The sequence below is a fragment of the Podarcis filfolensis genome, assembly GCF_964270895.1.
Source record: "Podarcis filfolensis genome assembly, chromosome: 1".
NCBI lineage: Eukaryota > Metazoa > Chordata > Lepidosauria > Squamata > Lacertidae > Podarcis > Podarcis filfolensis.
The window spans coordinates 55,394,905-55,422,536 of NC_139604.1; the positions used below are offsets into that span (position 1 = coordinate 55,394,905).

The 27,632-nt window shown below is 42.3% G+C and overlaps 3 protein-coding genes and 1 long non-coding RNA gene across 6 annotated transcripts in view; all 4 read right to left on the minus strand.

The window, feature by feature from the left end:
* The window catches only part of LOC310746160, a 223,564-nt gene that overhangs the window by 113,518 nt on the left and 82,414 nt on the right, over positions 1-27,632 (minus strand). The gene's annotated exons all lie outside the window — the stretch shown is intronic.
* LOC310744842 (olfactory receptor 10W1-like) lies at positions 11,819-12,772 on the minus strand (the record flags this gene model as incomplete). Its single annotated transcript, XM_083576596.1, has 1 exon — positions 11,819-12,772. One exon carries the CDS (start codon positions 12,770-12,772, stop codon positions 11,819-11,821), a length of 954 nt encoding a protein of 317 aa, XP_083432722.1.
* On the minus strand, positions 16,824-17,984 carry LOC310769319 (olfactory receptor 10Q1-like; the record flags this gene model as incomplete). Its single annotated transcript, XM_083628377.1, has 1 exon — positions 16,824-17,984. The coding sequence occupies one exon, from the start codon at positions 17,982-17,984 to the stop codon at positions 17,022-17,024; it is 963 nt and encodes a 320-aa protein (XP_083484503.1). The 3' UTR covers positions 16,824-17,021.
* Positions 22,188-27,154, minus strand: LOC310769377 (olfactory receptor 10Q1-like). Of its 3 annotated transcripts, none has more exons than XM_083628669.1 (2): positions 26,959-27,154; positions 22,188-23,507 (listed from the first exon to the last, which is right to left on the minus strand). In XM_083628669.1, the coding sequence occupies exon 2, from the start codon at positions 23,494-23,496 to the stop codon at positions 22,537-22,539; it is 960 nt and encodes a 319-aa protein (XP_083484795.1). In that variant the 5' UTR covers positions 23,497-23,507; positions 26,959-27,154; the 3' UTR covers positions 22,188-22,536. The 3 variants fall into 3 exon arrangements, with proteins under 3 accessions (XP_083484795.1, XP_083484796.1, XP_083484797.1); XM_083628670.1 differs by lacking the exon at positions 26,959-27,154 and adding an exon at positions 23,845-23,874; XM_083628671.1 differs by lacking the exon at positions 26,959-27,154 and adding an exon at positions 23,800-23,842.

Genomic DNA, 27,632 nt, shown 5'->3' on the forward strand with positions numbered 1-27,632 from the left:
AAAATCAACAGTGGGCTAAAAACCGATTGAAGCACATATAACTTCTACACGCCTGGAAGTTGCTTGGTTTACCCAAGTCACTCAATAAGAACCAGTGGCCTTGGAGTTCTTTCTCCCTTCTGTGTCCTGATCCCTCAATATGAGATTTATTGGTGCAACATAGAAAAGTCAAATGGCCCAACCCGAAGCCACCTTAAGATCTGGGCATATGGGCCAAGTGGCCAAAATATTGGGAAATTTTGGAACAAGAAGGAGATAGACTGAAATTGCAGAGCTTTGAGAAACTAAAAAATAAAGTGCGAGACTGGCTCCATTATTTTCAGATAATGGAGGCTTACAATTTGGACAAGAAAATTGGCTTCCAGGTGGAAAAATCTAAATTAGAAACAGAAGTGCTAGAACCTAAAACTAAGATTATGTCAAAAATGTATAACTTGCTGCTGAAATGGAATACACAGGATGAAACGGTTAAGTCAGCTATGATTAAATGGGCACAAGATGTTGGACACAACATTATGTTTGCTGACTGGGAACAGTTATGGACCACAGGTATGAAATTTATGGCATGTAATGCCTTAAGAGAGAATATTATGAAAATGATATACAGGTGGTACATGACCCCAGTCAAGCTTGCAAAAATATATCATTTGCCCGATAATAAATGTTGGAAATGTAAGGAGGTTGAAGGTACATTCTTTCACCTTTGGTGGACGTGCCCAAAGATTAAGGCTTTCTGGGAAATGATTTATAATGAAATGAAAAAGGTATTTAAGTATACCTTCTTGAAAAAACCAGAGGCTTTTCTCTTGGGCATAGTCGGCCATTTGGTGCCAAAGAAGGACAGAACTTTTTTTATGTATGCTACAACGGCAGCAAGAATACTTATAGCAAAGCACTGGAAGACTCAAGATCTACCCACTCTGGAAGAATGGCAGATGAAGTTGATTGACTGTATGGGACTGGCAGAAATGACCGGCAGAATCCACGACCAGGGAGAAGAGTCGGCAGAAGAAGATTGGAAGAAATTTAAGGATTATTTACAGAAATATTACAAAATTAATGAACTTTGAAAAGATGCTGGATTGAACTTTTGTGGTTTCTAGCTGTTATGATAAAGATAACAGGGATTAAAATTGTTTAAGTCATAAAACTTAAAAAGTTGATTGGAAAATAAGGTGTTAATTAAAAGGAATGTTAAGAGATTAGGATTTGCTGGATTAACAATTTGAACTAGAAAACAAGAAGGGGAGGTATGAGGAAGTCAAAGAAACATGTTATTGAAAAATTGTTATTGAAATTGATTTGTTATTAATATTTTTCTTTTTCCTTTTCTTTTTGTGTTTGCATAAAATTGGAAAACTTAATAAATATTAAAAAAAAAAAAGATCTGGGCATATGTTGCACTCATCCATATTGAAGATCCCAGTCCTGAGCTGTATTAAGTGGTACAGACTGGATAGGAAGATATCTAACTGAGACAAGTGGAATGGATGGATGAACTGGTTTTCTCTCCGGTTGTATTATAGCTGACCCCAGTGTGCATGTGTTTGCACATTTCCACTAAGCGGGCAGGGTGGGTCGGTGAGGCATGCTTGGTTCGAGTTCTTGCCCCATGTCCTCTCTCTGGCCCCCTACTCTGCCAAGAATATTGCTCCTTGCTAGCAATGTTTTCTTGTAACTTTTAGGACATTCAAGACTTCTAAAGTTCTTCCAACCTAGAACCCAGTTCTGCTGAACTCTACACAAGCAGCAACTGAGTCTAGACAAGAAGAGGAACAACTGACTCACTTGCCATGGCTGGAAATCCTTCGTTGTGGCACACCTTCCATGGGTGAAGGGCCCTTTGTCCCATATGCAGGAGATCATGTTGTGGTAGGCTGTGATGAAGGCCCTGGCTGCAAGATAGGCCTGATATGTGGCAGCCCAATTCTCTAGATCGAAGAGGAGCAAGTGGCTGGCACCCACCTGCTCTACCCCAGTGCAGAGTCGGGGGGTGTTTTTTCCATCAGTTTTTTCTAAACCTGGCCAAACACAGTCAAATAGATTTTGCCAGAGCACTTTCACCATATGGCTGTTGGGGTAAGCAGCAGGGCTAAGCGTGGTCAGGAAATGATCGAAACCTGAGATTTTATCCGAATGAATCCTCAGATCCAGGCTCCCATTCAGGAGCTGTAACGCCTCCTTGGTGAACATCTCTGGGATCACAGCAAGGCTCGTTGTCAAGATCCACGTCTTACCGGTAACGTTTTGTGCTTGTAGAGCCCCGGCAAGCAGCTGGAAGTGGATGTTGTAGCAGTGGCACACGAAAACACTTGCTAGTGAGTTCCCAATGTCCCTAGCAGCTGCACTCATCTCCAGCCGGGAATAGGGGTCATGGATTGTTTTGGACAGGGCAAGGCAGCCTCCTGTCTGGCCCAACTCCTTCTTCAAAACGGTCTCCATCTGAGCAGCATTGCTGCCAAAACTCACCACACCCACCCATGTCCAGTTGAAGTGCTGCAGAAGCTGGCAGAGCATAGAGGGCTGGTGGCTGCTGGAAGGCACGGTGCGAAGGAATGATGGGAAATGGAAGTGGTCAGAAAACTTGGGATCTTGAGAACCATGGCTGATCTGAGGGATAAAAGAGGGAATCATGGATTCTCTTTCAGTATTTTGTACCTTATTCCTTACTGCCTGCTCTCTTCAGACCTATCTGTCATAACTTGCCATTCTGTCATGGATTTTTAATAAAGCATCCTTTTCATAACAGCGTTTTTAAAGACTGCACAAGGAAAGGAGATACACAGTAGTTGAACATCACCATCATTCTCAGTAATAAAATGAATAATGTTTCCATGTAGCTCAGTGGTAGAGCATCTGCTTTGCCTGCAGAAGGTCCCACTTTTAATTCCAGGCAACTCCAGTCATTGTTGACAATACTGAGCTATATGGACCAATGGTCTGACACAATATAAGGCAGATTCTTGTGTTGCTAAGTGACTACAGTAGGTAAATATGGCACAGGGAGCAAATGGGCACTGTCCTTCCTCAAAGGAGATACGATGGCTGAGAAAAGTAGAGGCTACAGAGTTAGAGAAAGGGAAAACAGAATATAAGGCACTGAGTCAAAAGAAAGTAAGATGAAGAAAAAGTAGCACTTTTGAAAAAGGAAACTTCCCAGCAGTTTTTTAAAAGTGTTGAGATGAAAGCAGTGCAAATATCAGAGCTGAACTACACATTACACACACAGATATGCAATGGAATCCACCAAGCCTTCTCCCTCTTCTTTTCGTTCTTTAGGAAAATTGTTTTGGAGCAGGAAAGTGTGTGTGTGTGTGTGTGTGTGAGAGAGAGAGAGAGAAAGAGAGAGAGAGAGAGAATATTCTTAATCATTTTCCTGCCCACTACTTTTCCCCCTCCTGCCTGTGCTCTGTTATCTGTGTTTGCATGTAATGTAAAGTCAAAGGGAACGTAATGACATTAATAAAGTGTTAAAATAGATGGATATGGGAAAAGCCTGAGGGAAGATGGGGTTTGTATAAGATTATTAAGTTCCAGGAGAATGAAGAGGGTGAAAAAGAAAATTGAAAGAAGATAAGTAGGAGAGATGTAAAAGGAAGAATAAATATTGTATAGTGATTGCAAAGATGGAGAAGGAACTTGATGGAGTTAGAGGAAAAATAGCTTGGGGATGTTAGATGCTAGCAAAATAAGTCAAAGGATTAAGCTGTTAAGTTGCACTCCTAAGCACAACTACTGAGGAAGGAGCTCCCCTTGAATTCTGTGAGCCTTCTGAGTAAATATTAATAGATCTGCACTGCACACATTTAGGATGAAACATGTCAACAGCTATACTAGGACAGCATCAGGTAACAATATTATGTTGACTGACATTACAGACAGGCAGGTATATAGATTGCAGCATGGTACACCTAACAAACTTCTTAAAAATCTGTCATCTGCATCCCTACATTACCAGGAAGCACAATAATACAGAAGCCAAGGCTGGCCAGCTGAAATCTGTCTTCTGTTTCCATTCATCCGGTAATTCCTGCAGCACTGAGTTGCTTTATTTACATTCTCTGTTCAACTATGTGAGTTGCCAGTATCTTCCCTCTCTCTCTCTCTGCTGACCAGAGCGTGGAGATGTTCAGAGAGCTTGGAATTAAGAGTTGGAGCACCCTGAGCAGCTCAGCAGACTCCACCTGTGCCATAGACAGTACTGACGAAATGTTCCTTATATTTAGCACCCAGGGTATGATGAAATTAGTTAGCAAGGACACTTTCCCAGTTCTTAGAATGAGAGATGGAGATTTCATTTTGAAGTTGGAAGAAGATTTTGATAAGAAAGTCCAAGGTCTCTATCCATCACACAGACAAAACTTCCTGCTAACTTAACACATTCCAGCTGTAGAGACAGAACGAAAGCTGGGGAAACACACAAATGTGTGTGCATGTGTATGTCTACAGCAATTCTTACAATTACGCTGTCAAACCCATTTGATTACTTTTTGTAAACAGAGACCATCTAGCAGGATATATAATTGATTTTCCTAGGTACACTGCTTACCTGAGGGACTTTGTAGAGGGAAAGCACTTGTGCTATAGGCTCTGACTCTGGGGAAGTCATTGCGCCAATGATACCGAGAAGCAAAGGCCGAGAGCTGCAGCTGAAGTTCGGCACCAGTTCTTGTGGGCCTGATAAAAAAGAAAGGGCACCTTTCAGTGCTTTGGCTGGTGAGATACATGAGTCATAAAGCTGGAGGCCCAGGGTGATATTCTGTACTAAGCCGGGGTCCTTATTTGCTTCTGAAAGGGCAAAGAGAATGGCCAGAGTGTGCTGGAAAAACCGAATGCGAAATCTGAAAAGGAAGTTTTGAGCACAGTTGGTATTTCTCAGAGCAGATGTTTGTCAGAAGATCCACCCCACCCCCCACAGAAGAAATGGTCATTTAAGCACAAGAATTATTCTTCAATGCAACCTCCTTCTATAGGTCTAGCATGAATTTGATCCTAGTAAACTTGTGACTTTCTCCCTTTCAAATTAGAAAATGTTTGAGAGAAGGCATGTGTGCAGTGTGCAGTTATAATGCTCCTGCTCTGAGACTCCCGTCCAAGCTGAAGAAAGGGAGCACAAAAAGTCACTTTCTAGAACCTCAATTTGAGCTCTAAGGTTAATGATAGCCAGCATAATGACGTGTGTGGAGAGGTTTGAGTGTATTGGACCGAGTGTTGGACTTTGACAAAGTAGCCTGCATTTTACTCCCAGTTCATCTGTGACTTGGGCCAGTCACAAGGCTCATCCAGACATCTTATTTGTGCTGCATTTCTAGGCACAGGTCCAAACTTTAAAGCTCCATGACTGAGGATTGTTTTTCTTTGTTTTGTCCCCATGCTTTTTCCAAAAAATCCCACACTACCACAAATGGCAATGCAACCCAAAAGGCAGTCTGGATGAGCCCCTCAGCCTAAACCTTCACAGTGCTGCTTTGAAGATAAAATGGGATAGCTCCTACAAAGGTCACCTTAGAGCACTAAAGTGCTCTCTGGCCCTTCATATGTTGTTAGACTCCAAATACCATCACCCCCAGTCAGCATAGCCAATCGTCAGGGACAGGGATGATGGGAGTTATAGTCCAACAACAGGTTCCCCATCCCATTCTTAGACTGAGACATAAATGTAATCTTACAGCATAACCTGATTACTCAGAAGTAAGACCCACTGAATTCAATGGGAACTGCTCTCAGACAAGCGTGCATTGGATTGCAGCCTTAGTCTTTCTGGCAGTAGAAGCAGTGTTTCCTTTACTTTTTGTAATAGCTACAGGTTTTTCTCCCATTAATTCTTCTTTATATCCGTTAATGTCCTCCATCTTAAGAAATGTATTGGAAGTGAGACTTACCCCTTGCAGCTAGCTGCCTGTGGCAGACTTTTGAGATGTGTTATTGTGGAGTGCACACTTGCATGGACAGGGGAGACTACCCCAATTACCACATCTCCTTGAACTGAGAAATCTGGCAAGGCAGCAGACATCTGAGGGTGGCCTTTAAGCCATTTGTTGTTTACTGAAGAAGCTTCCCAGAGCAGAACAGTAAAAGCGAGTGCAAGGAAGCCTATGGTATTCATTTTCCAGTGGATGGCAGTGTATAGGATCAGCACTGGGAGAAAGTGTTCCACATGGAGGTCAGGTCTGTGCTCCCCTTGAAATGCTACACAAGGTGAGCAAATCCTCTCTCAGTTGTTGATCATCAGTCCACTGAGAAGCTTCATAAAAGCTGAGCGCACTGGCCTTCCTTGAAGATAATAGCTGAGCTTTCCACAAGAAGGCACACAGAGAGGAAATACCCAGTCTCTGGATAGTGGATTCAATTAACTTCTTTGTTGCGCTATGCGTGTCCTTCTTGGTACATTACCCTTGATTCCTGTGTTCAAAGTGTGCAGTGAACACAGTCATGACATATAGTACATATATGTCTCCAGGATATTGTATTTCTTCTGTGCTTCTTTACGAAAGCAATTTCTTCCAAAACATCAAACTTACCTCTTTGGGGCATAGCATAATCAATGAAAAGTCTATAATTAAACTAATTATATATCTATATATCCCCCTCCCAAACTAATTATAACTTTGAGTCAAACTTCCTCTATTTACTATATATTTGAAAAACTGTTTGTTTGCTCTGCATTTGAATACCTCTTAAGATATCAAAGACAACTTTTGCATGATGGTTCCTGAGATTAAGGAGCAGGTTTGGATACAACTGGGCGCCATTTTGAATCAAGATGGCAGACTGCACCTTTAAAAACTGCAGTGATTTTAACAAAATTTTGCTTCACAGTTCATGAGATTAAGGAGCAGGCTTTTGCTTATGCTTGGGTACAACTGGGTGCCTTTTTTAAAAAAATAAAGATGGCAGATCTGCACTAATTTTTTATTTTCCTAGAATTCCCAAGCAATGCGGGTACAAGACTGCTATTTATACCTGGTTGTGTTTTATAATAATCACAGACGGCCATCAGGATCTGCAAAGGAGAAAAGGAAACAACAACTAACTAGCAGCTGAATAGCTGATTGGCAAGGGTGTCCTACTGCAATAGCTCTAGTAAACCAGCTTCCTCCAGGATGCTGAGATTGTTGTTATTCTGTTGGTTCTGTGTCTTATATAAAGGCATTTCCTCACCTAGGTAAAAACAAGATGGTGTAGAAGTAAATTCTTACCACACCATCAAATTATAAAATGTATTAATTTAAATATGTCTTTAGCATTGGGGTGTATCTTTAGCACTAGGATAGTAATAATGGACTGGTTTGGGGGCACATGGGGAAGAGAGAGAGAGCCTGTCAGGGAACAGTGGTTTGCAGAGGGATATAGTTCAGAAGGCAGAATCTGGGAAATACTGGATGGGGAACAGCTCAGAGAAGAAACACTGGAAGAGAAAGGCTTAACAGATTCACTGTCTCTGGAAAGCATTCCTCCGCTCTCCCCAAGGTCAAGAAGAGCTCAGAAAGTGGCAGAACAGAAAGCACATAAAGCACAGAGGGTACAAACTCCGACTGCAAGACATAGAAATGACGTAGATTAATAGGGACGTAAGGGGATGGGATCCTTAATTGGGTGCACCACCATGTCTAGGAGATGTGGTCTTTGTTCTCTCGCTGGGATTATTAAAGTTTCTAACTGGTAAGAAGACTACTTTTCCTTTGTTCTGCCTATCTACTGCCACGGGGGAGGAAGCCAATTTCCTGAAGCCTGACACCAACCCTGAAAATCGTTTGGGGATGCTGACTGTCCTGTCCTGTCCTGAGCCTGCCTGCCTGCCTACCTGAGGGCAGCCAGTGCACATGGTGGTGGTGGCTGGCCACAGAGTGCGAGGGCCAAGAAGTGCACCCAGCAGAACTGGTGCCAGGATGGGGGCACAAACGTGTGCTGGAGGCAGGGAGAAGGCACCTCCTGGCCTGTGTCACTGGTCAATCAAAGGCTGCCTTCCCTTGCTTGGGCAGCAATCCTGAGGGAAGGCCAATTTATTTACTTCGCAGCAGCTCACATAAATGCAGTGGCGCGTGAGTGGAATGCATGTAGTAGTGGTGTGCCTGTATTCATGCCAGGCCCAGCTTTCCCTTGGTGCTCATTATATTAGTGAGAGGAATACCATATATCCTTCACAGCTGGTTTTCTCAATTCAGACTTGATTGAAGTGGCACTGGATGCAACCATCCAGTTCAGTTGACCACCCTATTCCTATAAGTGTTTGTAAAGTCCTCATGAAAATTCAACAGCATCGTTGAGCAACCTTCTCCTAATACACACATGTTCGTATTAAATTTGGCTGAACAGGCACATTTTTACAAAGCATTCCCTCCTAAAATAATGCATTCTTGTATGTTATTTTCAACAAAATTTGTCTGTTTTGTGGACATTTTATCCCAGTCTGTGCATTTTGGGACACATTATTTGGCTGGGGAACAGCACTGCAAAATTCAGATAAATTTGAATTTTGAAGGATGTTTTGGTTCTTGTATGGTTTTTGGAGCATGCAGATGACATAGGTTCACCTTTAAATGTTAACTGAATTGAACTTATCCCCCATCCCTAGATGTGTACATAGAAGGTAGAAAGGTTGCCATGAGATTCAGTAATAATGAAGGGAAAAGCTGAAAGTAAAATTTATTTAGGAAAACAAAAACGAAAATTAACTATACAAGAAAATAAATAAAATAGCACACTGACATAGGACAGGATGTGTGTGAAATGTCATATGCTGGGGCAAAATATCTAATAGGAGTAGAAGCTCATGAGAGCACCAGATTATGCTCCTGGACGGTGAAGTCACCTCTATCTTGAGCAAGGCTTGAGATTGAGATAGGCATGCAGCTGGCATTTATGAAAACAGAACAGGTGGAAGTTTGAAGAGAAACTTTCACAATTGGTGTCCATGAGTAGCTTAGCAGGTAAACCATTTTGGCCTGGCACAGGTAAGACAGCTGCATTCAAGACATCTTTTATCATCAAGGCACCATTGCTATACAAGCACCTACATTTTTGTCACCCCCTAGGTTTCCTGAACACTTTACTGTACATATCACCTCCTCTTGTACTAATGTTACCTGCTCTGAACTTCAAGATGAAAATATTCAAGGACTTCTCTGGAAGTTATATGGTGCACCCTATAGCACCATTCTAACCCTCTATTTCTCAACAACTTAGACCTTTGCATAGAGATTATTGTAATTTAAAAGAATAGCTGTTATTATCTCATCTTATTATTCTTACTTCAACGTGTGCCCCTTGGGCCCAATCCTCTGTGATTCTTGCACCCTGTCTTTCTCCAGTGCTTATTTCCTAGGAGAAGAAAGGCCAAGTCCCTGGTCAGGGAATGCTTTCTTTTGAGCGAAATATGTTCTGTTTTTTCCAAGTACACTCATAGAGGCTTCTTATATTGCTTTAAATATGTGTTATGTATGAAAGTGTCACTTAAAAACAATAGCTACATTGGTAGCACTGCAGAGGTGAATTCAGAAACCAACCACAGGTTAGATGAGTTCCTTTTTTCTTTTTCTTTGCAATGAGACAGATGGAGATATAACCATTCTTAAGTAACACTTGTACGCAAAGTAAGACATGGGTTTTCAGAGGCTTATCTCTGAAGTGTTATGTTGGAAGTGCTGCTAAGCATGGGTTGAGCTGCAGTACCAATCTCTTCCCAAGAAATGTCATGCCGCCAGTTGGAAAAGGCTATTGCTTCTACCCTTGCTGCAGAGGTCGCCTGCTATTTCCACAATGTGCAAGTCTGTCCTCTGCCTTCTATGCTTGACTTCACCCATAGAGCTCAATATTACTTCCATAGTGGAAGTAATCACACATTTTGCCAGAACTCTCAAGATGTTTTTGGATGTGTGTAAATATGGATGAAATATGTTGTTGGTGCTCTGCATGTGATGTCATCCTTCTTTTCACCAGTGGTCCCAGACCACATTTGCACATCAACATCCCTTCCACCTAAATTAGCACTTTTTGCAGTGAATAGGGAGTAAAGGAAGATAATGACAAAGAACTACAAATAGGTTTTTTGTTTTTTTAATCTTAGCTGCTCCTGGGATTTCCTTAATACTGTTTTCTTGACTTAAATGTATCACTTCGACCTAGATCATCTTCACTATAGAAAGCTATTGCTGATGGGAGCAATTTAAATAACTTCTAATTCATAACTATTTCTTTCCTACCCTATCCCATGGGCTCCGTAGGACTCACAAATACACAATTTTATTTTCAGCTGAGAGTAGCCTAGTGAGAGAGCTTTGCCTAAGGGGCGAACAAGACACTATAAGTGACACAGAGGTGCCAATTAGTCATGCCCCAAACTTGGGTCTTAGGATCCAGGAATTCTCATTTTTTATATTACTTTTCCCCCTCTTGAACCAACAAAAATGATGTGCTTGCCTTATGAGGAAAATGCAGAATGGGGAACTTTGTGTCTTTCATAGAATCATAGAGTTGGAAGGGACCACAAGGATAATCTAGCCCAACCCCATGAAATGTAGGACTCTTTCACCCAACATGGGGGTCAAATGCACAACCCTGAGATTAAGAGTATCATGCCCTACTGACTGATAGATTGTTATGTTCACTCCATTTCCCTGAACAATGAGTAGTACTAAAGGTTCAGATTTTATCTGGGTTTGGTTTACTTGGGAAGGAGGCCGCTGAAAGCTTATTTGACATTTTGTAATATTTGTGTTTAGTTACAAATATACATGTTGAGCACAGGTGGAGCCAGACAGATTAAACACTCTGACAGAGAACTGAACCTTGCAGATCTCCAGGAAAGACAGCCAATGCCCTCAGATCTTTATATACTTACAACCAAGTATACCCCCAACCAAGCTCTTTGTCTCAGCTGTAGTCTATTGTTCTTTTCACACACAGAAGTGCTTTGCCCTCTGGCTAGAAGGGGGATACCGTATGCAGATGAGTCGCCCCTTCTGACCATCTTCTAGGTTTCTTAGAACCAGGCAGAGAGCCTTCCCGGTAGTGGCACCTGCTCTGTGGAACGCCCTCCCATCTATCTGACTTTTAGAAGACATCTGAAGGCAGCCTTGATTAGCAAAGTTTTTAATGTTTGAAGTTTTATTCTGTTTTTAATGTTCTGTTGAAAGCTGCCCAGAGTAGCTGGGGAAACCCAGCCAGGTGGGTAGGGTACAAATAAATTATTATTATTATTATTATTATTATTATTATTATTATTATTATTATTATTATTATTTTATTGGGATACAGCAGTGTTGTGGGGTTTCAACACTCTTTCAGTTACTGCCTTGGGGCAACCCGCACGAATAACCCTGTTCCCAGAAATCGTGTTCACAGAAGAAAAGCCTCTTTGTTTCTAATTGAATTCAAGTTGAGTTCTGCTAGATCTGACCGAAGACCTTTTTAGTCCAGCATACAAAATTCATCACAGTATAGTTCTATCTTGAGAGCACACAGATGGGTGTTAACTGTGGGTTGGGTACAGCTCATGCATGTTAAATATTTTGTAGAGATCACATGACATTATCAGACCAAAGTGCCCTTTAATTCAGATTTACTCTTTTTTGGGGGGAAATCTGATAAGTTAAAACAACAACAACAGACAATTGCCAACGACCTATTTGCAATATCTGAATGGTCCATTTGCATCATTAAGCCTCTGTCTGGAAGCACTCATCAAGATATTGCTCTAAGTTACCCAGAAGCTGCTTAGGCTGGCTGAGATACCACAGCCTCCTCTGGGGCCTAGAAGTGATTTCTCCATGAAAGAGGTGAAGCAAACTTGTGACCATCAGCCCGCAATGCATGAAGCTTAGTGGCATTCAGATTCCCTTTGGAAGATTCGGTGTCTGATGACTTTCCTCAGGGCTACTTTCATCTCTCTGTTCCTCAGGCTGTATATGATGGGGTTAAGTAGCGGTGTACCCAGAGTGTACACCATTGATAGCATTTGGTCTTGCTTTGGAGAAAAGCTGGAGCTTGGACGCAGGTACATGAAGCTGCAGCAACCGTACTGCAGGGCCACCACAGCTAAGTGGGAGGAGCAAGTGGAGATGGTTTTTTGGCGACTGTCTGCAGAATGGATCCGCAGCACTGTAACAGCAATGAAAAGGTAAGAGGCGCAGATCAATATGAAGGGTACAGCGATGGCTGTTATCCCAGTGAGGAACACCCCAACCTCATCGAGCTTGGTCTTGTTACTGGTGAGCTGTGATACAGGTGGCACGTCGCAGAAGAAGTGTTCAATTCCATGCTCGCCACAGAAGGGGAGGTGGAAGACCAGCCACACCAGCATGAATGAAATCAAGAAACCAATCAGCAGGGAGGCAGCCACTAGTTGAATGCACAGCTGCTGTGTCATGATGAGGGTATAGTACAAGGGTTTGCAAATGGCCAGATAGCGGTCATATGCCATGATGGCCAGTAAGAAGCAGTCGGCACTGCCCAGTCCAATGAAGAAGAACATCTGAGCACAGCAACTTCTAAAAGTGATGGACTTCCTCTCCTGCAAGCTGGTCAGCAGCATCTGTGGGACTACAGTTGCTGTGTAGCAGAGCTCAACCACAGAGAGATTCCCCAGGAAGAAGTACATGGGAGTGTGTAGGTGAGGGTTGCCCCAGATAGCTACCATAATGAGGACGTTACCTGTGATTATGGCTGCATAGATCACGCTGATGCCCAGGAAAAGTAAGATTTGACACTCTGGCTGGGTGGGAAAAGCCAACAGCATGAAGTCCAGCACTGCAGTGCAGTTCCCCTGGAGCATCCAACCGACTAGCTCCTGTTCTACAGAGTAATGAGGATGAAAAATAAGATAGCCTGGATGTATCTGATATTGAAAAATAGGCTCCAACAGGAAAGGAAACATGCTACCTGGAAGAACATCAAGTCCACTGACTAATGAGAACATCAAGGCCAGGATTCAGGTGTTCATACCAGGCAAAAATGATTTCATTAATAAATTGTAATGGTCAGCTTTGTGTTTTGATTACAAGTCCTTTGATTATCAGAGCTTAATGGGAGCTGCAGTTTTATGCTTCAGTTTCTATCCCGCAAAGTTTAGAGATAGACTGCAGTTCATTCCTAAATATTTATAATCCAGAATTTGAGTAACAGGAAATAAATTAAATATAATTTTTTTCTAAACAATGTGTTTCGTTTTTTTTGACAGATCACCCAAATTTAGAGAATATTGACAAAGTTAGATACGTAACAGGATTACAAAAATATTGGGAATAGGATTTATGTTATGCTATTGAGCCAATTAAATGGGAAATACAATGGAACAAGGTGCATATGAAATCAATCTCAGCGAAGATTCAAGAATAAAGTAATATTTAGTCACTGGTAATTTTATCACACATTAACCCCAATCTGTCCCTGAAATGTTAGCATTGAAGAACCCCCTCCCTCCCCCCCACACAAAGGAATGCATTTTCTCTTGTGGTGGGAGTCTTGCCCAGAGGCAAATGGTGTTCCTAGAAATTAATTTTATAACAAAGCAAGAATTGATACCAATCCCTTCATTAGCATTACTGGTGGTATGGGATGGACCAAGTGATGGTGGTTTGGATGAAGAATTGATTTTGTATTTATAAGCTGACAATATGGTTATTGCAAGAAAAAAAGAAATATGTAGAAGGATTCAATAAGGAGTTGTGGCACAGTCAAATCTGGTTCATAGTGAAAGCTGAAAAACTAACTAAAAAAATTAAGATATACTAGGAGGACAAACAAAACAAGATCCCTTTTCAACTATGTTCACATGCCTCCTGTGAAATATGCTGCTATTTGGAATTCTTAATAACATCTCAGCGTTAAGTGAGAATATCACAAGGCTTAGATGACAATTCCATAATATTTATTTTATATATATATATATATATATACTCCCCCAACACCAATTATATCATTTTTTTCCAAGGAATGTCAATAAAATGTCCCAAATTTATACTTTGTGTGTATAAGTTACATTTTAATTCAACTGTATTGTTTTTCTTTATTTCTTTATCCTTGTGTGTTATTGGAATACGTGTTCTTGTTTAAATAAATAAAAATTCTTTTAAAAATCCTTTTGCTTCTAGATTACTGTTATTGAGCTGAAGGTGGAAAAAGATATTCGGCAGCAAATGTGGGAATGATTTCCCAGTGCCCTGTTTGTGGGGTGGAGGAGCAGGGAAGGGCTGCTCAACTCTTCTTCATACCCACAGATTCTGGCTCCTTTCCCTCACTTGCCTGGGGATCACATGTGAGCTCCTACTCTGTAGGAAGTGTTGCAATGGAAAGGTGATGAGTAGCAGAAGAATTTCAATTTATACCTTGCCCTTCAGTTCAAAGAGTACACATGGATGGCATCAGATCACATCCACACCAGGCATTTACAGGACTCTTACACCACTTTAACAGTATAGAATCCTGAGAACCTCAACACAAAGAGCAAAAGAGTTTCTATCCATGGGTTTAGAGCAGTCTTCTTCAATTCCAGGTACTAAGTCTTACTATCTGCAGGAAGCTTAGCCAGTGGTGGTCAGGGATGATGAGAGCTTTAGTCCAACAACAAATGGGGAGCAAAGGCTGAAGGATCCAGCTTTAGGGAAACAGAATTCATGCCATAACATTCGCATGTGAGCATCCATAGAAGCCAGTCCATGGTTCTTGTGAAACAGTCAATTCCACCCCCTGGACTCTTTTCCCACTTTCCTATGCAGGTTATGATGTAAGCATTTGGCAGCAGGATCACACTATATTACTGCAAAGTTCACAACTCACCCCCACAGGATGCAGAACTGGGAAGGACAGTGCTGGTGTACTGGTTCCTTCTTTTCACTGCTAAAACGAGAAGCTTCTTGTAATGTGCTTTCTTTCAAGAGAGAGGCTAGGAGGTTTTCCAATGCGCAGATATGTCCTCCTGCCTGTAAAGCTTTGTAGATCTATGGATGAAGAAGTTTTCCTACTGCATCCTCCATGATATCCCCAAAGTGATCAAGTTTAATATATTTACCTTGTGACACATGGGATCCAGCTAACTTGCCTCCATGAAATACCCAAATGGTTTCCTTCTCCATGTAGGGAACCGCTCTAAAATGGTTGTGTAGGTTACCAACTAAGCCATCACATTTGTTTTTGGTTTTTGTTTTAAGTTATGACTTCCATTTACATGAGTGCTTTATGTTGCTTGCACTTTCATGTAAAAAGTGATGTGCCTACTGTTTGAATTGGGAAGGATAATACATCTCCTAAGCATAATTACTCACCTGTGAACCAATATGGAATGGCAAAGAGAATAAATTGCAGGTTTGAGATATCGGTCTTCTTGATACGACATTAATTAAATACCATACAAATTAAATAGAATCGTAGAATTGTAGAGTTGGAAGGGACTCCAGGGGCCAATGTTAGAATTCCTGCTCCATGATTGCAGTCATGGGATTCTTGTCTTTCACATGACGGTGTATGTTTTGACTGCACGGAGTGGGAAGTGATGGAGACAGGTTGTTTGCTGTCTGATGCTAGAGAGAGAAGGAGCCATGTTGCAGTGCTCCGTGTGTGTTAATATGTAAATAAAGTAGATTAGCCAAAATGCTGAGTTGCTGAGCTCTGTTACACAAACTGCGAAGACTCTACGGATCCCTAAGTGTGCCAATGTCTGTTGGCATCGGTCGCTGTGATGTTCGGGCAGAAGACCGCTTCTGAAGCTCCCGAACAATCAACCAGAAGGGAGGGAACATGCCAGTCGGACATGTGTCTCTGCCAGGGTCCTACTCGAGAGTAGGACGAGCTCCTGTCAGTCCTTTAGTCTGACCCCCAGCTAAAGCATCAGTGACAGATGGCTATTCAATCTCTGCCTTAGAACCTCCAATGAAGGAGAGTCCACGTGGCGTAGTGTGGGTCCTCTGCACCTGGAGCATGTATGCATGCACCGGGATGGGGTGGGGAGTGGAGGATGGCCATGCCAGCCCCAAGTCCTCACCACAGACCAAACCTCAGCAGCCTGAGCCAGAGACAAGGGAGATGAGGGGAGGGAGAAGGGGGCTCGAAGGGGCACCTCATTTGCAAAGGAGGAGGCCGCGAGAGCCTCTTGCCTCTCCTTGGTGGGTGGTGGCACCCACCGCCTCCCTCTCTGTTGACTGCCCAAGGGTGGCGGGTGTGTAGACATCCCTTCGCCAGCCATGAGGAGAAAGAGGTGCCCCTGCTGCTGCCCTAGCTCTGAATGCGCAGCCTGGGCATGGCTTGACAACTGAGGGAGCCTGTCATGGGAGTGCCACGGGCCCCCCCTACACCCCTGGAGTCCACAACCTCCCGAGGGGGACCATTCCACTATTGAGCAGCTCATACACCAGAAAGTTCTTCCTGATAGTCAGAATCTCCTTTCTTGTAAGTTGAATCCATTGGTTCAAGTTCTACCTTCCAGAGCAGTAGAAAAGAAGCTTCCATCCAAGGTAGACAAAAACTAATTGAGCAGTTCTTTGTATTATTATTGTGGTGGCTGTTGTTTTTATTTATTGATCACTTTCCCTCAAGGCTATGTAAAAATAGAGTGGACCAACTAAAACACAGTGATGAAACAACACAAGAATAGCAGAAAATAATTTCAAACACTATGCAAAATGGTCACCTGTGGCAGAGACTTCCATCTAGGAAAGCTTGCCTAAACAAAAAAGTCTTCATTTCTGTAAAGTGCAGGTAGGAGACACCTGTTGAATCTCCGTGGGAATGCTGTCAACAGGCCTGTTCTGTGGTTTAAACTTTTAAGACGAACCAGCCATTTTTATCATTATTCAATTTTGTGATTAATGGTATTACATTTATCCTGTAAATCTTGCTGTACACTGCCAAATATTGTGTATGCTGGTCAAAGCTATGACCTGAGGTTCAGGGAGAACATTAGGTCTACAAACATGCCCACATGTCAATAATAGCAATCCCACTGGCCTCTGGTAAAGTCCCAGTTCTAAAAACATTTGTTCTCAGTGTGGCTCCTCTCTTGAATCAGGCACCCATGGCAAGGACCCTGCTTACCCCATCCTAGTTCCAGCTCTGGTCCTAATCACCTTCTTTAGAGCCTGCTTGACATCCTTGTTCCTCAGGCTGTAGATGAGGGGGTTTAGCAGTGGAGTGACAAAAGTGTATATGAGAGCAAGATGGCGGTCGTCATCCTCTGACGAATCTGTCTTGGGACGCAGGTAGACAAGGCTGCAGCACCCATACTGTATGATCACCACTGTCAAGTGAGAGGAGCAGGTGGAGAAGGCCTGTTGCCGCCCAGTTGTTGAGCGGATCCGCAAGATGGCAGTCACAATGTAGATGTAGGAGATGCATATTATAATAAAGGGAATAGTCAGGACTGTGACAGCAACACTGTACAACACAGTCTGGTGCACACGGGTGTTGGCACATGCCAGGCGCAACACAGGTGGCACGTCACACAGGAAATGGTTGATTTCGGGCTGGTGGCCACAGAAAGGCAAGGTGAAGATCAGCACTGTCAGCTCCAATGAAACCACAATACCAAGCATTAGTGAGCCAACCACAAGCCATGTGCATATCTGCCAGGTCATGATGAGGCTGTAGCGAAGTGGGTGGCAAATGGCAACGTAACGGTCATATGCCATGACAGCCAACATGAAACAGTCTGTGCCCCCTAGTGCCAGAAAGAAGAACATCTGTATGCCACAATTTGCAACTGGGATTGGTCTATGGGCATCTAAGATGCTGGACAGCAGTTGAGGCACTGTTACAGTGGTGTAACAGATCTCCAGAAAAGAAAGGTTGCCCAGGAAGAAATACATGGGGACGTGTAGGGAATGATCTGTGCAGGCCACCCAGATGATGGAGACATTGCCAAAGAGGATGATGAGGTAGAGCAGAAGGAAGAACGTGAAGAGGAGAGCCTGGATCTCAGGAACGGTGGAGAATGCCCGGAAGATAAACTCATAGGCAATGGATTGGTTGCTCTGTTTCGCAAGTGCCAAGTACATCTCATCAGTCACTGTACAAAAGAAACAGTGGGTTAAACATCAATATGCTGTTCTCAGTTATTTCACTGGAATGTGTGGTACTCAAATTCTTGGCATGATTATCAACCTCAGATGTTTCACTGCTTTCTCCATACATCTATGTTACACTGTACTGTAAATGTGGCAATCACCACAAATGCAGGGTGTCTGAAGGACAATATCCTCCCATATGAACCTGCCCGAGCTCTAAGATTTTTGGGAGAGGCCTTCTTCCAGTCCCGTCACCCTCACAGACATGCTTGGTGAGGAGAAGAGAGAAGACCCTTTTTGGCGGCTGCTCCCAGACTTTGGAACTCCCTTCCTAGAGAAGTTAAATGGGCTCCCTCCTTGTTGTCCTTCCATCTGCAGGTGAAGAATATTCAATTCCAGCACGTTTTGGGGAAATGATTGTTTTTAAGGAAAGGGCTTTTAATAGTGTGGTGCTGTTGTTGTTTTTACTATCTGTGTTTTAACCATTTGTTCTTATACCGTTTTTATAGGATTATAATTGAATTTCTTTTTAACTATTATACTTTATATGTACACCTTGAGTTCTAGGGAAAAGGCAGGTAATAATAAAAGTAACAACAACAACAATATAGAATGCCACTGCATGAATATGAAATAGATGCTTTGTAATTATTAGTACTATTTTAAACATCATGCGATTAATCTGTGTTTCCCCCTCACAGCATACTTAATGCTTAAGTCATTATAATCACCACTTATTTCAGGAATACAGAACTTGTAGTTCTCCAGATATTGCTGGACTACAACTCCCATCATCCCTGATTGTTGGCCATGCTGCCTGGGGTTGATGGAAACTGGGCTACAACAACCCATGGAAAGCCACAGGTTCCTTATCCCTGCCTTATTTTATGTTAAATAATTTTATTCATGTTATATTTTTTACAATTTGTAGCCAAAACCATTATGCATTAAGCATTCTTCCTAGTGAAGAAGAAAAAGAAAGCAAATGGCATAGAAAGGAAGAAAGAAAGAACATGACATGTGATTGGGGAGAGAGACAAAATAGCAAAAAAAAAACAAACCCTCTATAGTACTGTGAATAAATTAAGAGGGAAAATATCACCATTTACCTCAGGGCTGTCCAACCTCTCAGGCCAAGAGGGCTACAACACAGAATCTATGGGCCACACGCTGAATTAAATTTCCATATTATAAATTAAAGTGTTCTCAATTTGAAACCACACTGGACCCTGCTTAGCTTAGCAAATATCCTGGCAGTTTTATTGCTGTACCACCAGGAGGGGTTGTATTTCCCTTTTATGTAAGTTTAATCATTAAGATAGTTTGCCAGTTTTGCCCTAACCAGTCGGTTATGGCAGGGGGATTTTTATTTTTCCATTTTTGTATAATACACTGAATTGCTGTTGTTAGCGGTGTAGTAATCACCTGTAAACCCTACTTTGTTTTATAAGCAGGAATTGAGACCCTAAAGCTGAATGTAATAATATAGTCAATAATGTAGTAGAGTTACATCAAGACCTGTGTTCATGTTGCATTTCCTTTCATCGTCTTCCTATCTTGATAACTAATTTGTGCACAGGTCCCACACTGCGGTGACCCCACTGCCAACCAAACTCAGGTCAATAGACATCTCCACACACCCAGTAGCGACCAGGACCCCCAGCCCCTGCTGGCATTACTGAAGTGGCCAGCCTTCCTTTATCATGGATGAGCAGCCTTACCCAGTCCTGGCAGCAACCCATTGCATTGGTCCCACTACACAAGCCCACGAGTGAGAACCACAGGGAGAAATCAGGGCAGCCAGCAGTCTCCCCTTAGTCTCACAAGCGAAGAGTTTTGCTCAGTGTTTTCTCATAGTCAGACGATTTCCCCAGCAGCACGAGCTGTTCATTTTATATAGGCATCCTGCTACTACTGCGGTATCTGGGCAAAAAAAATGTAATTTGCAAAAAATGTGGGGGTTTTTGGTGGGGGGACGAGTGTGATATAATTGTGATTGGTCTGGAGAGAGTGGACTTAAGGCTCATCCACTCTTACCTTTGTTCTGTGATGTCCATTTGTCCTGTGAATTCTAGGCACAGGTCTGAGAAAATGTTGGGGTTTTTTTGTCCTGTCACTTTCCCCGGGAAAACCCGCTTTGCTGAATCAGAACAAACGTCTATCTGCAGAAAACTCGACAAGTGCTATTGTGCTTTTTAAAAAGTGACAAAAGCAGTCTTGTGGTACTCTGAAGAGTAACAAAGGTATCATGACATAAGCTTCCATGGAGTACAGACCACTTCATCAGAGACATCCCATGTTATCCTGAGTCCACAAAACTTATAATAAATTTATTATTCTTTAAGGTGCCGAAAAACTCTTTGTCCCCCCCCCCATGACATACTAACACAGTTTTGAACAAGAGGGAGGTTCCTCATCTCTCAACTGCAGCTTTCTATTTTCCAATCCTCAGAGCTTTGGAGGCTGCATAGTCCATCTCTCCTGTAGTGAAAACCAGATGGGATGGTGGGCTCAAAACTGGGTTCAAACCCTTGTTCAGCCATGAATCTGACTTTGAGACCAACATGGAAAGAACCTGTCTGTTACTGACTATATCTGTAACATAATCTCTTCTTACCTGGTTAGGTTTCTTCGGACTCACACAACCACAGTCAAAAGTCAATGCGGTGCACCTGCTTGCAATGTCCTTTCTTGGGATTTTGGTACCAAACAGGAATGAGTTAAGTGCAGTCCCATTAAATATTAGTGTGCGGGAGGGACAGTATTATTTTTGCCCCACTCAGCTTTGTCCATTTTTAAATCCAGAATAGCAATGGTACTTAGTATGAATCTGATTTGTGTGCTAGGGTGGGAAGAGGTGTTTAAACCTTCTGCCTTCACTGAAATTACAGTGGAATCAAAGCAGCACCCTCTTCCATGTCCTGCCATTATCTAATTCTCAAGTCAATTAGGGTACTATTTATTTTTCTCTGAAAGAAGTGAATTATCCCCAGTAGGGTTGCCTGATATTTTTTGTTCATTGTTTTAGGAGAACATCAGCCTCCACTTCAGAATCCTACAGTTGGAAGTATATTAAACAAACAAATAAACTCCCGAAGGCCAATAACATATGATAAGCTCATTACAACCTTTCTGTCCCAACTTTCCCCACAATGGAGGTAATAGCTAATTGTCGCAAACTTTGGACAGATCTCAGGCAAGGTATTCCATAATTAATGGAACAGTTATTTCTCTTTTTAATTTTTTTATTTCATAAAATGTATACATATCATAGAAAATCTCAAAGCTCAAAAAGAATAAAAGAATAAGATTGTTGATAAAAACAGATAAGGGAAAACTTTAAAACATTCAAAAGATTAAATCAGCGATAAACTAAAAACATTAAAAGACACATCAAATTTCTACATATCTGAGTAGGCTTATCTAAACCAAAATATTTTCAGCAGGTGCTGAAAAGAGTATAGTGATGGAGCCAGTCTAATGTTAATAGGCAGGGATTTCCAGCGTGTTGGTGATGCCATGTTGAAAGATTGATTTCTTACCAATGTGGAACAAATACCACACAGCACCTGTAACAGTGCCAGTTCTGCAGATTGGAGAGGTTGGGTGGGCATATATGGGGTAAGCCAATCTTGCAGGTAAACTGGTCCCAAGTTCTTCAGGGCTTTATATACGAATAGTAACACCTTGAATTTGGCCCGGGAGCAAATTGGCAACCGGTGAAGATTTCAGAGCACAAGTGTTCTTTGCTGACAAGGTCTCACTCTGAAATGAAAGGCTGCAAATGCTGTGACCTTTCCTCAGAGGGGAGTTATTCCACCTCCATTATCATTTTGGTCGCCCATTTCAGAACATTTTCCAACTCTACAATATTATTTGAGGTGAAGTGACCAGAACTGTACAGAGCATTCTCAATGCTGTATATTGATCTGGGCAATTTTAATTTCAATTCCTTTCCAAATGACCCTTTGTACTGAATTTGCTCATCTTATTTATTGTGTAAGAACAGCTAGGAGCAGTAATTATCTATCTATCTATCCATCATCTATCTATCTATCATCTATCTATCTATCTACCTATCATATATCATCATCTATCATCTATCTATCTCTATCTATCATCTATCTATCTATAATTTTTATTAAATTTTCTGTTTTATTATTTAGAATACTCATTTAAACTTCCCTTCTTCTCTTTCCATTGTTCATTTTGCATATCATAAATCCCTGCATATTTTACACAAACTAAACCATTCAGTCTTCCATTATTACACCCAGCAAAACTTATTTACACTGTTGAATTTATCTCAATGCTGCCAATGTTTTCAAGTGTACACTCTGAACGTATGTTCTTCTTGTTCTCTTATTCTATAGGTTAAGTCCACAAGCTGCGCATATTCCATCAGCTTAAGTTGCCATTCTTCTTTAGTTGGGACCTAGCTTGTTTTCCCTTTGTTGCATAACCTCATTCTGCCTCCTGTTTCTTAGACATGGTAGATGGTTCTATGGAATGTTTGGTACTGGGTTTCCCATATGAATAGGAATCAGACCTGAGAGTCATTAGTTCCCACCATGGCCTTCTTTAGAGCCTGCTTGACATCCTTGTTCCTCAGGCTGTAGATGAGGGGGTTTAGCAGTGGAGTGACAAAAGTGTATATGAGAGCAAGATGGCGGTCGTCATCCTCTGATGAATCTGTCTTGGGACGCAGGTAGACAAGGCTGCAGCACCCATACTGGATGATCACCACTGTCAAGTGGGAGGAGCAGGTGGAGAAGGCCTGTTGCCGCCCAGTTGTTGAGCGGATCCGCAAGATGGCAGTCACAATGTAGATGTAGGAGATGCATATTAGAATGAAGGGAATAGTTAGGACCATGACACCAACACTGTACAGCACAGTCTGGTGCACACGGGTGTCGGCACATGCCAGGCGCAACACAGGTGGCACGTCACACAGGAAATGGTTGATTTCAGGTTGGTGGCCACAGAAAGGCAAGGTGAAGATCAACACAGTCAGCTCCAATGACAACACAAGTGCAAGGATCAGTGAGCCAGTCACGAGCCATGTGCATACCTGCCAGGTCATGATGAGGCTGTAGCGAAGTGGGTGGCAAATGGCAACATAACGGTCATATGCCATGACAGCCAGCAGGAAACAGTCTGTGCTGCCGAGTGCTACAAAGAAGAACATCTGTATGCCGCAGCTTGCAACTGGGATTGGTCTGTGGGCATCTAAGATGCTGGACAGCAGTTGAGGCACTGTTACAGTGGTGTAACAGATCTCCAGAAAAGAGAGGTTGCCCAGGAAGAAATACATGGGGACGCGTAGGGAATGATCTGTGCAGGCCACCCAGATGATGGAGACATTGCCAAAGAGGATGGTGAGGTAGAGCAGAAGGAAGAACGTGAAGAGGAGAGCCTGGATCTCAGGAATGGTGGAGAATGCCCGGAAGATAAACTCATAGGCAATGGATTGGTTGCTCTGGTTTGCAAGTGCCAAGTACATCTCATCAGTCACTGTACAAAAGAAACAGCAGGTTAAATATTAATACATAATTCATAGTTATCTCACTGGAGCATGTGGGATTCAAATACCTGGAATCTTGATTATCAGCCTCAGACTTTTCACTCCTATGCATCTAATTTACCATGTAAATACCACATGAATACAGACTGAATTGGTTTTAGATCCCATACAATACCTCCCATGCAAATGTCCGTGAATCATTATGAAATATTACTAATAATTATAAAATATTTATTGAAAAAAAGCATGCAAGTTTCTAATCTGTTCAAAAGCTTTACTTACAGAATTTAACTCCAAACAGCTTAAAACAAATAAAGTTACATTCACCTAGTAGAATAACTTCCCAGCATAAGGCATAATAATTTAGATTACAAATATATTGTATTCAGAGCTAAAATCAAAACCCAGTCTCTTCTCCATTGCAGCCTCTTTTAGCCTCAGGCTTTGTGCTCAACACAGAGATTAACACGTGCATTCTCTTCCTCAGCCTCAAACAAAAAACACACACCCAACATGGTTGCCTTGCAGATTAGCATTTGCATAGACCTGTAATACTATCTCTTTCATGTGACTGTGAGCTAAAAACCTTGTGAATGAGCTACAAAGATACAGTCCCATTAATGATTAATCCGGTAAGCTCTTTTCAATGGAAATTTTCAGTCATGAAACTCCATATACAATACTGGCACATTATATATTTATTTCCCATTTCAATATACATTAAACAATTAGGTAAAGGTAAAAAGCTAAAGGTAAAGGACCCGTGGACATTAAAGTCCAGTCAAAGGCGACTATGGGGTGTGGCGCTCATATCGCTTTCAGGCCAAGGGAGCCGGCGTTTGTCCACAAACAGCTTTCTGGGTCATGTGGCCAGCATGACTAAACCGCTTCTGGAGCAACAGGACACCGTGATGGAAGCCAGAATGCATGGAAACGCCGTTTACCTTTCCGGTGCAGCAGTACCTATTTATTTACTTGCACTGGTGTGCTTTCAAACTGCAAGGCTGGCAGAAGCTGGGACAGAGCAACGGGAGCTCACCCCATTGTGGGGATTCGAATCGCCAACCTTCTGACTGGCAAGCCCAAGAGGCTCAGTGGTTTAGACCACAGCGCCACCCGCGTCCCCTTAAACAATTATACTTAACAAGCTGTGCACGCCTCACTGCCTGTCCTGTGCCACATAAAATAGCCTGTTGGCCTCAGGTGCAGTGACAGACACTGTTCCTTTGCTGGTGTTGAATTAAGAGTCTGCTGCCGGTCCAGCATAATTGATATTGGTGGGGTTGGGGGAGAGCAGCTAGGCCAGGGAGAGTGACTGGAAACGGAAAAGTGGTGAGCGCGAAAGGGCAACCTACACTTTGCCCCTAAGTAAATAGGTGATTGGCCACTGTGGGAAGCAGGATGATGAATTATCCCTTTGGTCCAATCCGGCAGGGCTCGTCCCCCTCGTGTTGCTGCTTTTTAAAGAGTATCTCTCACTGCTGGTCTGCCCTTAATGCTTCAGTTGTGAAAATATTGGGTCCCCTGTTTTCATAAAGTTGAAGGTGGAACAAAAGAGGAATTACTGCTCATATACATATACACTTATCCAGCTTTTACCTCAGGCAAGCAGGTTTCAAAAACTTGCCAAGTCTGTTTGACCAGATTCAACAATGGCACAAAGGAAATGTGTGGACACTGAGAACTGAAAGCCTCTCTCAAAGCACTTCAGCTCTTCAGATCTTCACTCACTGTCAGGTATAAGACTGGGAGATATACACTCGGCCTGAGTGTGCAGAGTGGTAAAATATTGTGCTGCTGTTTATCTTTTTTACTTTAATAAATCAGTTAGATGTGTGCTCACAGACACAAGAGGAAGAGGCCCCAGTTTCAATAGCTAGGGCAAAATGGATACAACATAGATTAAAGGAGAGTCGGCATTTGTGGAAGAGGCACCTAAAGAAACCTTTTGCCCATTCTGGCTTGCTTTGGTTGTAAAACTAACAAGTGCTGTTGTGTTTTTAAAAAGACTCTTCTGGCATAAGTTTTTGTGGAGTATGGCCCACTGCATCAGATGCATCAAGTGTTTTCCTGAGTCCAGGATAGCCTATGCCATTAAAAATGCTTTATTCTTAATGGTACCACAAGATTCCCTGCAGTTTTTCCTGCAACACACTGACAGCTGCCCCCTCAGGACATTGTTTTGCTAAGTTTCTCTTCTGTTGACTGCAGTTCCCTCATCCATTTGGCCAGAGCTTTTAGAGGCTGCATATTTCACCTCTTTAGTAGTGAGAGTCAGTGCAGTGTAGGGGACTGGAGAGTAAATTTAGGGCTTATATCCACACTTACCTTTCCTCCACTCTTTCCAGGTACAGTCCATGATTTAAACTCTGTGTCTGAGCACCCCCCCCCTTTTTTTTGCTCTGGACTTACCCTGTAAAAAGCCATTCTTTAAAGCTCAATCGGAGCAAATATCAATCTGCAGAAAATGCAAATTGAGTTTGCTCCAATTCAGCTTTAAAGAGTGGGTTTTTGTGGGGAAGAAAGCCCCCCCCCCAAATGCTCAGGCACTGAGGGTTATATCACAGACCTCTGCTTGGGAAAAGTGGGGCAAAAGCTAAGTGTGGATAATCCCTTAGACCTAGGTTCAAATCGCTACCAGGCCATGAAGGTTACTAGATGACATTGGGAGAGGGAGAGGGAGGAGGTATATTATCTCTTCAGACGAATTATGGAATAAACATAAATAAATAAAATTAATGCACTTTAAACAGGGACAACATGAATCCAGATGCAGCTCTCCACCCACAGAACATAAAGGATTTCCACAAGATTGTTGCGAGAGTAAAATGGAGAGGGAGACAGAACCTTGCATGCTGATAAAATGTTATTAATAAATACGTAGTACTTCACTGAGATCTGCAGCACTAATGCAAAGCTGCATTAGCAAGCATGCTCAATTGCAGTACAACCCCCCCCCCCCAACTTTTCAGTCCACAGGAACAATCAGTGAGTATCAGCATAGTGAGAGAGAGGACCATTGTGTGCAAAAACACTTGCCTTTCTGGTTCCAGAAAAAGTCCATTTGGCCCAACATTCAGTTTCCAACAGTAACCAACCAGATACCTTGGAGAGCTCACAAGCCGGGCATGAAGATAATGGATAGCCTTTTATCCCCAGCATCCTCCCTATCCATTGCACAATTGAGTAAATGATTTTTCATGAGTGTTCTGTCAAGCGTGTTCTGTCCTGTGGCTCTTTAGATATTGTTGACTGCATGCTGGTTGGGGCTGAGGGAAGTTGAAGTCTAACAATATCTGGAGGGTCACTGGCTCCCATCCCTTTAGCAAAGGATAAGAAGTGGATTAGGCATGATTTGATTGATTGCATGTAACCCGTTTAAGAATAACATGGAAACAACTGGCTTTGTAACTGGCTATGCCTGCAAGGGGCTCTTCTTACCTTGCTAAGTTTCTTCAGACTCACAGGATGACAGTCAAAAGTGAGTGCTCCTTCTGGCGATCTCCTTTTGCTGAGATATTGGTTCCCAAAAAGGAAGGCGAGTATCAGCAAGCAAGTGTCCAACGTTATTTTCACCCCACTCAACTCTGTCACCATTTCTTATGCAGTATAGCAATGGATCTTAGGGTATTCTGGTTTATTTGCTAGGGTGGAAAGATATACAGAGACCTTCTCCCACCACTGAAATATCAACAGAATCAAAGCAACATCAACCATCCATGCATTGCCACCACCTAATCCTCCAGACAGGGTATCACTTAGCTTTTTTCCAGAAGAAGCAAATTATCCCCAATAGAGTTGTCAGATATCTGTTGATTTTTGTTTAGAGGGAACATCACCCACTTCTTCATAATTTCTGTTACAAATATATTTATCAAACAAACCCCAAAGGTCAATGAACTTATGATAAGCTCATTACAGTCTTCCTGTCCCAAACAGTACTTATCCACTATGGAGGCAATATCTAACTGTCACAAACTTTGGACTGATCCCAGCCAAGGTATTCAATGACTAATTGACCAGTTTTTTGTAGTAGACCTAATGCTTGTAAACTTCCCTGCTGACAATGACACCACCTTGAATATTTTTTAGCGTGCTCTATCCCCCAACAATAT